The 17872-nt window shown below is 35.8% G+C and overlaps 2 protein-coding genes across 4 annotated transcripts in view; both read left to right on the top strand.

Annotated features, from left to right (window-relative positions):
- LOC144978150 (glutamine amidotransferase-like class 1 domain-containing protein 1) overlaps nt 1-3810 on the top strand; it is a 29973-nt gene extending 26163 nt beyond the window's left edge. For both annotated transcript variants that reach the window (XM_078923823.1, XM_078923822.1), the window contains exon 8: nt 3619-3810. In XM_078923823.1, the coding sequence (XP_078779949.1) occupies nt 3619-3676 (58 nt within the window). In that variant the 3' untranslated portion in view covers nt 3677-3810. The remainder of the gene's footprint in view (nt 1-3618) is intronic.
- Nucleotides 3811-9714: 5904 nt separating this feature from the next.
- Nucleotides 9715-17872, top strand: part of LOC144978146 (uncharacterized) — an 87567-nt gene continuing 79409 nt past the window's right edge. Inside the window, exons 1-2 of one of the 2 annotated variants that reach the window (XM_078923816.1) lie at nt 9715-9824; nt 13729-13988. In XM_078923816.1, coding sequence (XP_078779942.1) covers nt 13930-13988 — 59 coding nt within the window. In that variant the 5' untranslated portion in view covers nt 9715-9824; nt 13729-13929. The remainder of the gene's footprint in view (nt 9825-13728; nt 13989-17872) is intronic. The other variant, XM_078923817.1, reaches the window with a different exon arrangement.

The raw sequence follows: 17872 nt of genomic DNA, 5'->3' as shown, positions 1-17872 counted from the left end.
ACAGACTACAAATATTAAAGTTGAAACACAGTTTTGTGCCTTGATACGATTCGATTCATCTGGCAGACAGAATAATTGAGTACTATGTTACCTTAATGCATTCCATCAATACGCTCATTCAGAAATCCTGAAAGTTTGTTTTCATCCCCTGTGTGTGTGATTTTTTTGGTGTTTTTTTTTTTTTTTGGCATCCAATCCAATAGACTTGAACTCCCAATTAATTGCAACTAAGATTATTTTAACTCACTCAATCCTAGAGATTTTTGCTAGGGGCAGCGTGGCTCAGTGGTATGGTCTTTGCTTCCTACCCGAAAGGTACCGAGTTCAATCACCCGCCGCTGCGTTGTGTGGCCTTGAGCAAGTCACCTCGCCCTTGCTCACTTTGAGGCACTGCTCTGCGGCTGACGCCTGGGTTATTCCAGTCTTCCCTTGGAATAGACCCTTAAGACAAATTTCCCCTTGGGGACGAATAAAGGGAATTTTATTTTATTATTTTTTTTTTTTCAAAATTGGAAAAAAAATGTATTAAAAATGAGAATGTACATAGTGTTTTTCAACTACCACTAACATGCAAAAACTAAAAAACATTAGCTTTGATACTGCACCTATAATTTGTCTCATAAAAATGTAATAAATTGAAATCGGCATGGGGTAAAAGTAACCTGGGTAAACTACGGATATAGCCGGTGTTAGGATTGAATGAGTTAAAATAAAAGACAGCAAACCCGTCCTCCTTAAGGATAAAGTCTTCATATAGAAACTAGAAAATTTTTAACTCACTCAACCCTATAACGCCGATTATCTTGGAATTGACTGTGGCTATTTTTACCTCAATATTGACATTTTATTTCTGAAACAAACAAAAAAAATAAAAGAAGAAAGAGCATTTGTGTAGTGCAATATCCACTAAACTTGCTCAAAGCGCTTTCCAAGAAGTCCTTTGCCAACAGCAACACTTAGCATGTAGGACGAGTCATAACGCCTTTTACTTAAGATTACGATTTTTTTTTCGAACAGAGACAACATTGTTAATGTCCAGATACTCATATTACACCTAAGTGCGGTGAGATATTGCGCTATATAAAAGCTCAATATTTAAAAACCAAAACTATCTCAGGAGAATGGAAAGCATAAAGGTAGAAGGCTAGAGTCGAATAAAATAACGTACAATTCTTTGGTAATAGAATATACAATTTTTGGACTCGCATTGGTTTTTGGTCTTAGCGGGGACCTGTGCTTGTGTCTGTATGAGACTTTTAGTGATCTCAAACTAAGTACTTTGATAGAGTGCTTTTGGAATCTACGCCTGTTTCTTATTTGAACCAGTTCCCCTTTGTCTTACTTTTTCTTGAGTGCTTTAATTGTAATCCAAGAACTTTTTACTATCCCATTTTTTTTCCCTTTTTACTCGCGCTGATATAACCTAATTGTGTTGCAAGCGCCGTAAAACCCTTAAAAACAAAAAAGCATATTTTTAACTCACTCAACCCTATTATCTTGGAATTGACTGTGGCTATTTTTACCTCAATATTTACATTTTTTTCTGAAAAAAAAAAAAAAATAAAAGAAGAAAGAGCATTTGTGTAGTGCAATATCCACTAAACTTGCTCAAAGCGCTTTTCAAGAAGTCCCTTGCCAACAGCAACACCTAGCATGTAGGACGAGTCATAATGCCTTTTATTTAATATTACATTTTTTTTTCGAACAGAGACAATATTGTTAATGTCCAGATACTCATATTACACCTAAGTGCGGTGAGATATTGCGTTATATAAAAGCTCAATATTTAAAAACCAAAACTATCTCAGGAGAATGGAAAGCATAAAGGTTGAAGGCTAGAGTCGAATAAAATAACGTACAATTCTTTGGTAATAGAATATACAATTTTTGGACTCGCATTGGTTTTTGGCAGTGAATTCTTCACCACAGCACGACTTTAGGATAAGTCAAGAATAAATGCCGAAAACCAATACACGTTCAAAAATGATTTTATTACACCTCTTATTTAAAAAGTAACAGTCAGCAAATATTACTCTGGAATAAATTCAGACATTGTGTAGTTATTTAATGGAACCTTTGACTTACTTGACTCATGGCTCCTGGCGGAGCGTACATAGGGCCTCAACAGCACTTTTCCATCTTCTTCTGTCCTTGGCACAGACCTTTGCCTCACTCACTCCAGGTAAGATTGGAGACGCTCAAATCTTGGTGAAGGCTTCTCCTCCAAGTCTGTTTTCTGTTTTGGACGACCCCGTTTCCTCTAGCCCTGTGGGTTTCATTCGAGAGCCTTTACTTAAAAGAAAATGCCATAAATAGACAAACCATTTGATTGTATTCATGCGCGTCTAATTATGACATAGAGGTGAAAAGAAATAGTAAATTATTATTCGATTATGTCCCTTAGTTTGTCATTTGCAATCTATGTCATGAAAGTTCAAGGCCTAAAAAAAGTAGTACCCTATCCCCCGTTGCTATGGTTCCAATATACAAGCGTTCATTCATTAATTTGACCATCTAGTTCTTTGGCATCATCAATGTCATCAGTCGCTTCTATTTCTAGGAGGGTCCAAACTGGACTTGGGTACGGAATACAAACAAGGCCACAGGATGGGGATCTTGACCTCCCATAGTGGGCAGGGAGGTACATGCTGTGTCTTCTATCCCCCCCATACCCGTTTTCCAATTGTGTCCTGTCGTTGTCTTGGAATGAGATTACTTGGTTTTGTCCTGGCCCTGACCGGAGTTCCTGGCTGGGAGGGAAACATATAGTTTTGGAAGATGACATTTTTTCCTTGTAAATCATCTCTCTGTTGTGCATTGTATTATGTTTAGTTTATATATGATTTGTAAACATTTGAGTGTATTCCTCTTAGTTGGGACCTGTGCTTGTGTCTGGATGAGACTTTTAGGTGATCTCAAACTAAGTACTTTGACGATGTGCTCTTAGAATCTACATCTGTTCCCTATTTGAACCAATTCCCCTTTGTCTCACCTTTTCTTTTGTGCTTTAATTGTAATTCTAGAACTTTTAACTATCCCATTTTCTTCCTTTTTACTGGTGCTGATATGACCTTAATGTGTTGCAAGCGTCATAAAACCCTTAAAAAAAAAAAAAAAAAAAAAAAAAAAAAAAAAAAAAAAAAAAATAACATGGCCACCGCTATTCGGACTCGAGTCTGAATAGTCTCCCGTGGCTATTCGGACTCAAACTCCAATGCACATGTGCAAACCATTCTGAATATCCTAGCCTCCCGTGGCAATTTAGATGTTTTTCGTTTGGACAAACTAACCCCTTCATAATTTCTGAACTTTGTACATTTATGATTCATTCGATCTTGACCAATTTTCAATTACCAGTATTCTATGATAGTATTTTTCGATTTTACATTGCCGTATTGATACATTGTTCCTGATATTCAAAGTTCTGTAAAACTGTCTGTGAATGATACAATGCAAGCTATATGAGACTTTGTAATTATAAACTATTGTATAAGGCATTTAAAGGATAATTTCTATTAAGCCTTTAGTAAGATAAGATAAGATAAGAAATAACAATCATGAGAATTTTTTATGTCGGTAATTAAAGCAGTGATCGTTATTTGTTGTTGTTTTCACCAGACAAAGCACTAGGGCAGTTGCAATGTCCAGGAGTGTTTCAGTCCCCTCGGATCGTTGACGTTGAAGGATGTTACACACTCTACTTACTTAAAGTCAATATATTAACCCTTGCATTGCGAGACTATATTAAATTCACCACAGTAAAACTTGACTTTACTAAATTAGGAACAAAAATAAATAAATAAATAAATAAATAAATAAATAAATAAATAAACCAACCCCCCCCCCCAAAACAAAAAAAAACAAAAAAAAAAAACAAAAAAACAAAACAAAACAAAACAAAACAAAACAAATCCCAAAAAACCCCAACAAACCCAAAAACAACAAAACAAACAAAAATCCCAACTAAAAACAAAAACAAACAATAAACAAACAAAAAAATATAATATATATAATAACAATTAACCCATTTCAACTAACTACTTCATAAACATAACAAACTGAGTCAATAGGATGTCCACTTGTCAAAGAACTGTAACTGTAAGTCAGGTCAAATTCACAGAGAATTAACATTCAACCTTAATAGTAAGTATATGTTATATAGAAAATGGTCCTATTCTCATTCTATGTCTTAATTTTATTGTAGTTTCATATTGATGTAATAAATAGTACCGATTTCATAGTGTTTTTCATTTCATTTGTATTCTTTTTATTATTATAATTATATTATTTATTATTTATTTAAGTAGTTATTTATTTGTTTTATTATTTAGAAAAAAATGATGTCACTCTATTCTACATTACTTTATTTTTTATTTTTTTTTTCCATATTGAATTAAATATAATACTTTTGTGTTCTTTCATTCATTATTATTTTATTATTATTATTATTATTATTATTATTATTATTATTATTATTATTATTATTATTATTATTATTATTATTATTATTATATTATTATTATTATTATTATTATTATTATTATTATTATTATTATATCACAAGCTCGTTGTGTTAAGTGGCGTGCTAATAGTAACTCACAGTATGGTAAATCTAAAGTCAGAAAAAAAATATTTGCTTTTTATAAAGCGAAATATCCACTAACCGTGCTCAAAGCGCTTTACAATGGGTCCCTGGCCAACAGCCGCACATAACACGTAGGACGGGACATGACGCCTGCTAGGCGATATTACAATTTTTCGGACAGAAACAACGCTGTTATAGACAAGGTACCCCTTTTAGACATGAGTACGGTGAGAGAATGTGAGTAAAGAGCCTTTTCCGTGGACTCAACTATGCGAGGCTCGAACCTAGGACCTTCCGATCCGAAAGCCACTAGATTATGATATAAACTAAACTTGAGTTTCTATATAGAGCAGTCTCCACTCAAATGTACTCAAAGCGCTGTACAAAGGGTCCCTGACCAACAGCAACACATAGCATGATATTTTTTTTTTAATGAGATATGACGCCTGTTAGGCGATTACAACATTTTTTCCGACGGAGACCTGAAATACGGCGAGGTGATGTGAGAAAAGATCCTTTTCCCAAAACTCAACTATGCATGGAGCGAGGCTCGAACCCAGGACCTTCCGACTCGAAAGCGTGTGTCATACCACAAGTCCACATAGCCACACAGACATAATATAAACAGTAGCTACAGGCACTGACTACTATTATTCATTGTCATTCCGTCAACTGTTTTTAGCAGACCAGGACACGGGCTCCATAATAATAATATTATAAGACTGGAATCAGTTATTGATGTTGCCAACTTGCATGGTTTTGAAAATAATGATTTAGCTTTTATATAGGGCAATATCCACTAAACGTGCTCAAAGCGCTTTACTAGGGGTCCCTGGCCAACAGCAACATTTAACATGTATGACGGGACATGACGCCTGTTAGGCGATATTACATTTTTTTCGGACAGAGACAACGCTGTTAACGGCCAGGTACTCATTTTACACCTGAGTACGGTGAGAGAATGTGAGTAAAGAGCCTTATCCAAGGACTCAACTATGCGCCGAGCGAGGCTCGAACCCAGGACCTTCCGACCAGAAAGCGAGTGTCATACCACTAGACCACATAGCCGCACAAATGGTCATGAGAGAAGTGGTTTAATAAAATAATTATGCCCTTCCGCCACAACATCATAAGATATCGTCGCCTATGCATTCCACGAAGGATAATATAGATAATTCATCAAACAAGATGTCTGATGTCAACAGGAATCACCCATGTTATCCAAGTGAGCAAATTGGGGGTTAATAATCTTGACCAAGGAAAAAAAAAAACGAACGTGCCTGAAGCGGGGCTCGAATCCGGGACCTTCCGGGTCACAATCCAATGCCTTAACCACTAGGCCACTTCATTTAATGCATGAAATGAATATTATGAATTCACATTTATAAAGCGCATTTTCAGTTAAACATTGCCTATCAAGTAGTAACTTCCAGTTTCCGATATCGTATGTGTGCTAGGACACAAAGGGCGTTTAACAGGCGACTTTTACTGTATGACCTGGACATAAAGATTTGATTCTTGTGGAGGGGGGGGGGGAATTAAATCAAGCATTGTGCAGCACATTGAGCACAACAATATCGTGGTATGGGGCCTTGCAACTGTTTTAAAAGTGTTGTTTTAAACAAAAATATTGCCTGAAACTTGAATTCTTTGACTTGTTTTGTTGTTTATTATTATTATTATTATTATTATTATTATTATTATTATTATTATTATTATTATTATTATTATTATTATTATCATTATTATTATTATTATTATTATTATTATTATTATTATTATTATTATTATATTATTATTATTATTATTATTATTATTATTATTATTATTATTATTATTATTATTATTATTATTATTATTATTATTATATTATTATTATTATTATTATTATTATTATTATTATTATTATTATCATTATTATTATTATTATCATTAATTATTATTATTATTATTATTATTATTATTATTATTATTATTATTATTATTATTATTATTATCATTCTTCTTATTATTATTATCATCATCATCATCATAGTTATCATTCTATATCATCATCATCATCATCATCATCATCATCATCATCATCATCATCATATCATCATCATCATCATCGTTATTATTATTATTATTATTATTATTATTATTATTATTATTATTATTATTATTATTATTATTATTATTATTATTATTATTATTATTATTATTATATTATTATTATTATTATTATTATTATTATTATTATTATTATTATTATTATTATTATTATTATGATTATTATTATTATTATTATTATTATTAAAGGACAGAAAATTTCCCTGAAATTCATTCTTTTCCGTTTCTAAATTTCAAGTTGGTAAACCCTGAGCGATTAGAACGGCCATTGGTAAGTCAATCATCTGTAACCGTTTTATATTTATCGTTTATTACCAATCACAGCCAAACTCCGACAAAACGGACTTTTAACATTTTGGCCAGAAAACTGTACTTCAAATATCGATGAAATAACATTACATGCATACCCCAAATCTTAAACCTGGGACGTCCAAAAACTCAATATCTTTCCCTTGAAAGAAGTGTCGGGTTTAAGAATTTTTGACAAGTTGGGTATTTATTTAATCGATGATCGAGGTATGAAGTAAATGGCTGTCTTTTCTTTTTGGGGCCAATTTTGTTGTTGTTGCCAAACTGAAAAAGGCGTTTGGTGAGTGTACGGAAAAATGGCTGATGATCTCATTGACCACTCAACAGGCAGTTTGCCAAACCCATCGATTGTATTAAAATCCCGAACTTCTTAGGTGACCGAGCGGTGCCTTGTTGTCCCGTCTCGTAACTAAGTAAAGCGATGATCAGCGTGGTTATTGATTGGATGGTGGCAATCCCCCGAACTTCTTAGGTGGTCGAGCGGTACCTTGTTGTCCCGTCTAGTAACGGAGTAAAACGACGATCAGCGTGGTTATTGATTGGATGGTGACAATCCCGAACTTCTTTGTGGTCGAGCGGTGCCTTGTTGCTGTCTCGTCTAGTAACTAAGTAAAGCGATGATCAGCGTGGTTATTGATCGGATGGCGACAATCCCGAACTTCTTAGTGGTCGAGCGGTGCCTTGTTGTCCCGTCTAGTAACTAAGTAAAGCGATGATCAGCGTGGTTATTCATTGAATGATGACAATTCCGAACTTCTTAGGTGGCCGAGCGTGCCTTGTTGTCCCGTCTAGTAACTAAGTAAAGCGATGATCAGCGTGGTTATTGATTGGATGGTGACAATCCCCCGAACTTCTTAGGTGGCCGAGCGGTGCCTTGTTGTCCCGTCTAGTAACTAAGTAAAGCGATGATCAGCGTGGTTATTGATTGGATGGTGACAATCCCGAACTTCTTCGATGGCCAGGCGGTGCCTTGTTATCCCGTCTAGTAACTAAGTAAAGCGATGATCAGCGTGATTATTGATTGGATGGTGACAATCCCGGGCTTCTTAGCTAGTCGAGGGAAGCCTTGTCTCGTATAATAGCTTAGTAAAGCGATGATCAGCGTGGTTATTGATTGGATGGTGACAATCCTGAATTTCTTAGGTGGCCGAGCGGTGCCTTGTTGTCTCGTCTCGTAACTAAGTGAAGCGATGATCAGCGTGAATATTGATTGAATGGTGACACTCCTGAACTACATAGGTGATCGAGCTATGCCGCTTGCCGTCTAGTAACTAAGTAAAGCGATGATCAACGTGGTTATTGATTAAATGGGTGAATACTAGTCACGGCATTTTATCATAACCAAAAACATTTTGTACCTATTTTGTCATTCCGATAGCTCAGTTGGTAGAGCACTCTCTCCACACGCAAAAAAACTTGAGTTCGATTCCGGGTGAAGCCGATATTTTTTTTCCTGATTCCCCTTGTATACCCAACGGTGATTGGGTAGCTGGGTCTGTTAGATCTGTCGGAAAGTATTTTACGATAGACCCAGCGTCCTCTCCAAAGGGTCATAAACAATAAAATTGCTTTTGTCCATTTTACGCTACAGAAACCGTTAGCTCAGTTGGTAGAGCACTCGCTTCACAATCGAAGGGACCGAGATCGATCCCGGGTGCAGTCGAGATTTTTTTCCCCCTGACCCCCGTGTTCACCCAGCAGTGATTGGGTAGCTGGGTCTGATAATCCGGCGGAAAGTACTTTGCGATAGACTAGCGTTCTATCCAAAGGATAGCAAGCAATCATGTGCATCAACCGCGTCTTCCAAAGTCGAATCCGGCGGAAAGTACTTTGCGATAGACTAGCGTTCTATCCAAAGGATAGCAAGCAATCATGTGTTTCAACCGCGTCTTCTGTGATGTTATTCCAAAGTCGAATTATTTGTTGAAGGCATGAAGGATTTGCATAATATTATGAGAATACGCAACTCCACCAATACTCCAATGCTTTGTCTAAGAAGCGCCTAAGTTTATTGTCTCGGATTTTATCACTTTAGTCTTGGGTTAAAGTGTCTCAGTTTGAAGATGGGTCAAAGGTCGAGGGTCATTTTAATCTATTGATTTATTTGAGGTAGCCTGGAATCTATTTTTTTTTTTTCGGCCTGAACGTAAAACCGCATTTTGTCATCGGTGACTGCAAATGTATTTATTATAAAATAAGATAAGATATAAGATAAGATATAGATAGTTCGAAGATGACATCACTCAGGTTTTTGTTATTGTTTTTTGCCATCCGCGTTTATGAGTAATGCTCACTGAACTGTATTAACCCGACTATAAACGTTCATGGATACACACAGTTTTGTGTGTTGGTCCGTTATACTTCCGGATGGCAATGTTGTGAGCTTCTAAGCCAAGCGCATACTATCTATATGTACAACGATTAATTGGCTCGGGTAAGTATTAAGCATTACACCTATATATATCAATATAGTTAATCCGTCTGTTCTCATTGGTGTGCTTTAATCTATGTGTGTATGCGCATATGTGTGTGTGTGTGTGTGTGTGTGTGTGTGTTTGTGTGATTGTGTTTGTTGATTTGTCAGATAAGTGTATGAGTTTTTGTATGAATGTGAGTGTATCCGTGTGTTTAAGTGTGTAAGTGTTGATTGATGTGTGTTGTGTTATACTTATGTGTAAGTCGTATGTGTCAATGTTTTTTGGGTGTGTTGTTGATACTAATGTGTTCTGTTGAATGACGGATCATTGGTTTCAAGGTGTGTTTCTAATGTGTTCTTAATTAATTAGGTGGAACTTGTCATTAATATTCGTTTTCAAAGGTAAAACTTTTCAAAGTTTTAATCATACCTCCCCTTTCGCCTTCATTTCCCCCAAATAGAGTAAATAGAATTATTTAGAAGCCGGTACTTCCATTTTATAATCCATCTGCGATATGATTATTCTTTTACTCACTGACAATGTGCGGCTATGTGCTCTTGTGGTATGACACTCGCTTTCGGATCGGAAGGTCCTAGGTTAGAGCCTCACTCGGCGCATAGTTGAGTCCTTGGAAAGGGCTCTTTACTCACCTTCTCCCACCGTACTCAGGTGTAAATGAGTACCAGCCCTTAACAGCGTTGTTCTTTCCGAAAATATAAAATGTAATATCGCCTAAAAGGCATCATGTCCCGTCCTAGTTAAATGTTTCTGTTAGCCAGGGACCCCTTGTAAAGCGCTTTGAGCACGTTAAGTGGATATTTCTCTATATAAAAGCACAATTTTATTTAGAAGTCAAATACATGTACATATAAGCAAGTCTGACATCCGAACTCACTTATGGGTCTAGTTTAACATTGTTGTAATGGACAATATTTTGAATCAATTTTAAAGATTTCATTACAACAATAAATATGCCCGTATAAGGAATTGGGTTATCAGACCTGCAAATAAGTGCACGTAGATGGAAGTGAAACTGCTTTCTTACAATGACAAAAACTATACATTATTTCATAATCCTGGTTATTTTAACTTATAGATAGTATGCGCTTGGCCAAGAAGCTCACAACATTGCCATCCGGCAATATTATAAAGGACCAACACACAAAACTATGTGTAATCTTGAACGTTTATTGTCTGGTAAATAGACAGTTTAATAATAATAATAATAATAATAATAATAATAATAATAATAATAATAATAATAATAATAATAATAATAATAATAATAATAATGATAATAATAATAATAATGATACTACTACTACTACTACTACTACTACTACTACTACTACTACTACTACTACTACTACTACTACTACTACTACTACATATATGGATTTATTAAGATGATTCTACAAGAATTGTGAAAAAGGCTTGGAATCTGTGACAGGTTTGGAAGTTTTTGTCAGTATACATGTTATATTTATCGATATATATTGGAAATATCTAAAAGTTTTCCGGCCAAAATAACAAAAAAAAAAAAAAAAAAAAAAACCCAACAAAAAAATAAAAACAAAAACAAAAGCAAGAAAAACAACAACAAAAAACAAAACAAAAACAATTAAAAAAACCCCAACAAAACAAAACAAAACAAAACAAAATTAAAAAAAACAAACCAAAAAAAAAACTCCAACAAAAAACGACAACAATAAACAAGCCAAAAGCAAAACACAAAAAGACAAAATAAAACCCCCCAAAAAAACCCACACAAAACAAAAATAACCAAAAAAAAAAAAAAAAAAAAATGAAAACAAAAAAAAAAACAAAAAAGACCCCCCAAAAACAACAACAACAAAAAAAAAAAAAACAAAAAAAAAAACCCAAAAAAAAAACAAAAAAAAACACCCCATCCCCCCAAAATAAAACTCATACAAACAAAAACATAAACACCCCCCCCTCCCCAAAACCCCCCCAAAAACAAAACAAAAAACAAAAACAAAACGAAACAAATAAAACCCCACCCGAACAAACAAACCCCCAAACACCCCCCGACAAAACAAAGCAAAACAAAATAAAGCATTATTCGACATAATTTGAAAGAAATTACTTCATAATTATTGATACTTATAAAGTATCTGCTTGTTAGAAACCTACGAAGGAAGAGAGATAACAGTCTTATCAACTTAATCTTTAAATCGTTCTTTCGGTTTTCAGACCTTGAAGGCCATTTCAGAGAATCAAAGAGAAAGAGAAAAAGAAAGGGAGAGAGAGAGAGAGAGAGAGAGAGAGAGAGAGAGAGAGAGAGAGAGAGAGAGAGAGAGAGAGAGAGAGAGAGAGAGAGAGAAAGATAGATAGATAGAGAGAGAGAGAAAGATAGATAGATAGAGAGAGAGAGAGAGAGAGAGAGAGAGAGAGAGAGAGAGAGAGAGAGAGAGAGAGAGAGAGAGAGAGAGAGAGAGAGATCTCACCTCCAATTAAAAAAATAGTTACATTTAAAACGATAGAGCTTTCGGAAATACATGACTGCGAGTTGACTTATTTCGTAGAGAGATTCTTCTCTCGCCCCCTTCCAATTTTGGGTCCCCTTTATAGAGGGGAGGGGGTGGGGTTATTGTTCTTTTCTTATCCCCTCAAATATATCAATATATAAATGAGTGAATAAATTAATAGATACATGAATAAATGAGTAAATAAATAAAGGAATAAAGGAATAAATAATTAGATGAATAAATTAATTAATAAGCACATTTATATAAGATAAGATGAACGTTATTTATCCACATCTTTGTTATGTTTATGAGTAATTTTAACTAAACTGTATTGACCAGACTATAGATAGTATGCATTTGGCTAAGAAGCTCACAACATTGCCATCCGGAAGTATAACGGACCAAAACACAAAACTCTGTGTAACCATGAACTTTTATAGTCTGGATAATACAGTTAAGTGGATGGCAAAAAACAATAACAAAGACCCGAGTTATGTCAACTTCATTCTATCTATAAGTGTCCAAGGTTACACATAGTTTTGTGGGTCAGTCCTTTATATTTCCGGATGGCAATGTTGTGAGTTTCTTTGCCAAGCGCACATCATCCATAAGTCACAAATCTATGATACAGGTCACATATAAGTAGGACCTTGTATGTAATTATTAATGAATCATTGACAAAGGGACTGGAGATTGGTATATATGCCGAGACTCCTCTAAAGATTGTTATTTGCAAGGGAGATCACTTAGGCATGCTTTGACATGATTTTTCGATTAACTGGGTTATCTCCTTTGACAACCATAGAATCTATGCATTTTAGTAAAATACAAACGCATCAAGCTGCGTGTCACCTTAAATGTTTATAGTTTGATTGAGATAGAGTGATAACTTATTACCCAATTGGCGGTCTAAAAACAATAACAAAGAGCTGAGTGACGTCAAAATCTTTCATTTCATACCTTGTGGTTCTCAGCAGTTTTATATTTTCGTTTTTTAAATGTACCAACAGCGTCGTTACTTAATTTGTAATCCCCTCCTCGGAAAAAAACAAAAAACAAACACAAAAACAAAAACAAAACAAAACAACAAAAAAAAAAAACAAAAAAACAAAAAACAAAAACAAAAACAAAACAAAACAAACAAACAACGATAACAAAATATAAATTAAAACAATAAAAAAATTATACAAAAAGTAGGAAAAAAGTTAATAAAACAAAACTAAAAAACTTAAACCCCCCCCCCAAAAAAAAAAAAAAACAAACCAAAAAAAAACAAACAAAAAAACAAAACAAAACAAAAAAACAAAACAACAAAAGACAAAAAACAACAAGCCCTCCCAAGGAGTCCCAGAAAAAAATCAACAAAAATCCCCTAAAACACCCTAAAAACAAAACAGAAAAACAACTACAAAAGCAAAGCAAAATACAAGCAAACAGAAAAAAAACCAAGAAAGGATGAACATTGCTCCTTCTAACAAACAAACAACGTAATCACGTTCATTTTGAATTTAGTTCCAAATTTCTGCACCGTTTGACACCCTGCCACGAAAACATTTTAAATTAAACTGTTCCAAGTGACGTGTACATATTTGCAGGTCTGACTTCTGAACCCACTTATGGGCCTAGTTTAACATTGTTGTGATGGACAATATTTTGCGTCATTAAAAAAAATTCCATTACAACAATGAGCCCATAATGAATTGGGTTATCAGACCTGCAAATAAGTGCCCGTCGGTCCATGGTTTACCTGACTCAAAACTTAATGAAAATATTTAAGATTTTCAGATAGCCTTTCATATCTTTAATATTATTTCAGAACTTGTTGAAATGAAATGATCCAACGAAGAATAGCATTTTATATTCATGTGCTGTAAGAACAACCAACAAACGATCTGTTACTGAAATCGTACGACCGGAAGCATTAAAGGAGAACACACCTTTCAACAGGATTTCACATCAAGAACAATTCGATTGCACACCAAGAAAACCTAGATTACACAGCTACAAAAAAGTAATCATGCAAACTGCAACGAGTACCACCTTTTTGGATGGAGCCCGACCCGCAAGTCGAAACAAGTTAGTGACATATCTGTAAACTTATCATGTCTGTCGTCAAATTGTGTTTCCATAAATATTGTTGTTGTTGTTGTTGTTGTTGTTGTTGTTGTTGTTGTTGTTGTTGTTGTTGTTGTTGATGTAATCAGTTTTTATGTGCTTGAATGTATTAATTTGTGTATTTGGGTTTTGTGTGTTTATGTTGTTGAGTGCAAAACGACTGGATATTCTTTTTCTTGTTTGTTGTAAATTCTGTCAATCTCCAAGCTAGAGTAATGCATTCAATTTTTTACCATCGAATGACGATATTACTACCCCATTCACCTCACCATTCTAATTTTATACCCAGAACATTGAACCCCCCCCCCCCCCCTTCAACAGTCTCATTGTCCTCATTGCGTACTCATCTCATTCAAAACGCCTCACCGTTATTATTGTAAACCCATATAATTGAAAACACCACGCCATTCTTATCGTCTACAAAAGTCATTGAAACCCTCCCCATAATCTACCCATAATATCCCTAAAAATACCCCTGACTACCGGTATGATTGACAACACTTCACAATGGGAGCGATCTATATTCATGTTTTCGTCCAACCGAGTCATCAATCACGTGATTTGTTGAGGTCCAACGATTGGATACATTTCTTTAAAAATATAAACACACTGCTTGTTTATGAAATTTGTAAATATACCCGTGTGTCAAGCTGAACAAAATGACCAATCGTGATATTAGATATTTCAAAAGCTGTGAATACTTTTCACTATGTAGGTCACTTTGAGCACATTTTGCAATGTGACCAATGACCTCGAGCACTTGGAAAGGGAATATAGATCATGCCCATTCTAGTTGTCTACCCAAATTATCGAAGACACCTCACTGTTAAAATTGTCTACCGATTATTGAAAACACGTCACCATTCTAATTGTCTATCCATATCATCTTGTATGTTATATCTATAGTGCCTACCCACTTTTTTGTGTGAATACCTCATCATTCGTATTAACTTTCCATATCGTTGGTCGGCTGATCAAACCTCTGAAGTCTCAATTTTCACGATCGGCGGATCAAAACTCTGAAGTCTCGATTTTCACGATCGGCGGATCAAAACTCTGAAGTCTCGATTTTCACGATCGCCGGATCAAAACTCTGGTCTCGATTTTCACGATCTAAGATCAAAACTCTGAAGTCTACATACATACGAGCTTTGTGCACCATGTTTTATTTAATTTTGGACGGATCAGACCTCGGATATCAGAGCCCAATTAATGAGCATTTCTCACAATATTTTGACACTCTGATAAAGGAATTGCATCGCAAAACCCGACGACACGATGCATTTTTTCCAACCATCTGTGTTACAATTGTGAGTAATGCTCAAAATCTGTGGGCTGTTTCTTCCGGGTGATAGATAGGCAAGCACTAACGGTGGCTATGGGATATTGGTCATGGTCATCACGGCCTAAATATACTTTGTTTTAATTTTCGAGTCAAAAATAACACAACTTAAATCTTTATTCGACTAGTTTTAATAAACTATACGATAACTGACCTAATTTTCAAAAGTGTATGCATTGTATGTTGATTGAAGAACTGAAGACTCATACTATAAGATAATAAAAAAGTCATCCGTGTCAATAGCTTGACAAACATCGCAACAAGAGGTCACAGAGGAACCATGAATATAGTACTATGTGCTTTATTTATTTATTTTTTGTTGAAAAAACAGCTGTTTTATTCCCTTTTGTTTTGAACAATACATTATATCGACTCACACAGCGTTCAGTTCCATTTGCGACTGACAATGAACATTTATGTTTTTTTCCTTTACAAACAAAGACGGAAGATGATTACATATTTATTGCTTGGGTGTCTGAGAAGCGATGAACAATCAATCGTTCATTGGTTCTCTTTGTCAAGGTTTTGCTCGTAATGGGGACGATCTATAGATAGCACGAAGTTGACGTCACTCGGGTCTTTGTTATTGTTTTTTGCCATCCGCGTTTATGAGTAATTCTCACTAAACGGTATTAACCAGACTATAAACGTTCAAGGTAACTCAGAGTTTTGTGTGTTGGTCCGTTATACTTCCGGGTGGCAATGTTGTGAGCTTCTTAGCCAAGCGCATCCTATCTATATGCAGCTTCTCTCTCAACCGAGTCATCTATCACGTGGTTTCTTTCTGTTCAACTATTGTACTTTCTTGAGAAATGTAAGCACACTGTTTTGTTCTTTAAACTTGAAATCTGAGATTTTTTTACGTAGTGCAATATTCACTTAATGTGCTCAAAGCGCTTTGCAAGGAGTGCAACGAATATCTCAACCACAATCACCACCACGAATATCTCAACCCCCGTCACTACGAATACCTAAAACCACCACAATCACGAATACCTCAACCAGTCGATTGTGTCAAAATGTATCAAAAGTCTTCGTAATATGGAGGGTTCATAATGTAAGGCTAGGTGGCATGTAAAAAAAAAGTATGTGCATGTATGTAAGACATAATTTGTGGACACCCCCCCCCACCAAAAAAAAAAATACAAACCGTCTTTACCATTCCATTATTATTTCAACCACCACCACCACCGCCACAACTCCTTCAAGTACCACGACATCAACTAATTCAACCGCCACCATAACAACAATAATCTCAACCACCACCGCCACCACAAATACATCAACCACCACAACTACAACCATCTCAACCACCACTGCCATAAATTAATACCCCGTCTACGACCACTACCACAATTATCTCAACCACCACAACTACAACTACGTCAACCACCACCACTACAAATACCTCAACCAACACAACTACATCTATCTCAACCACCACGACTACAACTATCTTAACCACCACTACCACAGATGCCCCATACACAACTACCACCACGAATACCCCAACTACCACCACAGCTACCTCAACCACCACCACAATTACCTTAACCACCACCACCACAATTAATTCAACCACCACCAGAATTACCCCAAATACCACCACAATTACCTCAATCACCACCACTACAAATACCTCAACCACCACCACCATTACCTCAATCACCACCACAATTACCTCAACCACCACCACAATTAATACAACCACCACAACAATTACCTCAACAACCACCACAATTACCTCAACCACAACCACAATTACCTCAACCATAACAACAATTACCTCAACCACCACCACAATTTCACCAACCACCGCCACCACCACAATTACCTCAACCACCACCACAATTACCTCAACCACCAACAATACCCAACCACACACAAATTACCAACCACCACAATTACCCACCACCACCAAATTACCTCAACCCACCACCTACACATTAACCCACACATACCCACCACAAATTACCCACCACCACCACAATTACCCCACCAACCACGCAATTACCTCAACCACAACCACAACCCAACCAACCACAAAACAACCACACCAACACTAACACCACCACAAACTATCCCAACCACCAACTGTAATTACTCAACCAACCACCAGACATACCCACACAAAACATGAGCTCACTCAACCCAACCCAGTTTCTCTATTAACAACTAACACGACAACCAACAAAGAACAGCAACTCTCACCGCTACTACCGTGTCAACCAACCGTGCAAGGTCAAAACCGATTAATCTCCCCTTAAGGGTCATCTGATCAAACCCAATCAGCCGGATCGATCAATCGATTAGTCTAATTCACATGCCATGCCAAACAGGACAGCCTGCCGTACTGTGACAAAAAGCAATCATTCTTTCATCTTTGTAAGAATTGTTTTCTCCATCTAATAAGGTGACTTTGCCTCAAAGGGTGACTTTGCCTCTCTCTATTTTTAAAAAAAAGTAAAAATGACCTGAACTCAATGCGAAATTTGGTTTTGGT

This window comes from Berghia stephanieae, chromosome 8 (assembly GCF_034508935.2).
Source record: "Berghia stephanieae isolate SIO BIC M18660-M18661 chromosome 8, UCSD_Bste_1.3, whole genome shotgun sequence".
Classification (NCBI taxonomy): Eukaryota; Metazoa; Mollusca; class Gastropoda; order Nudibranchia; family Aeolidiidae; genus Berghia; species Berghia stephanieae.
The sequence above is the reverse complement of the archived record's forward strand: the minus strand, read 5'-3'. Positions and strand labels throughout refer to the sequence as shown.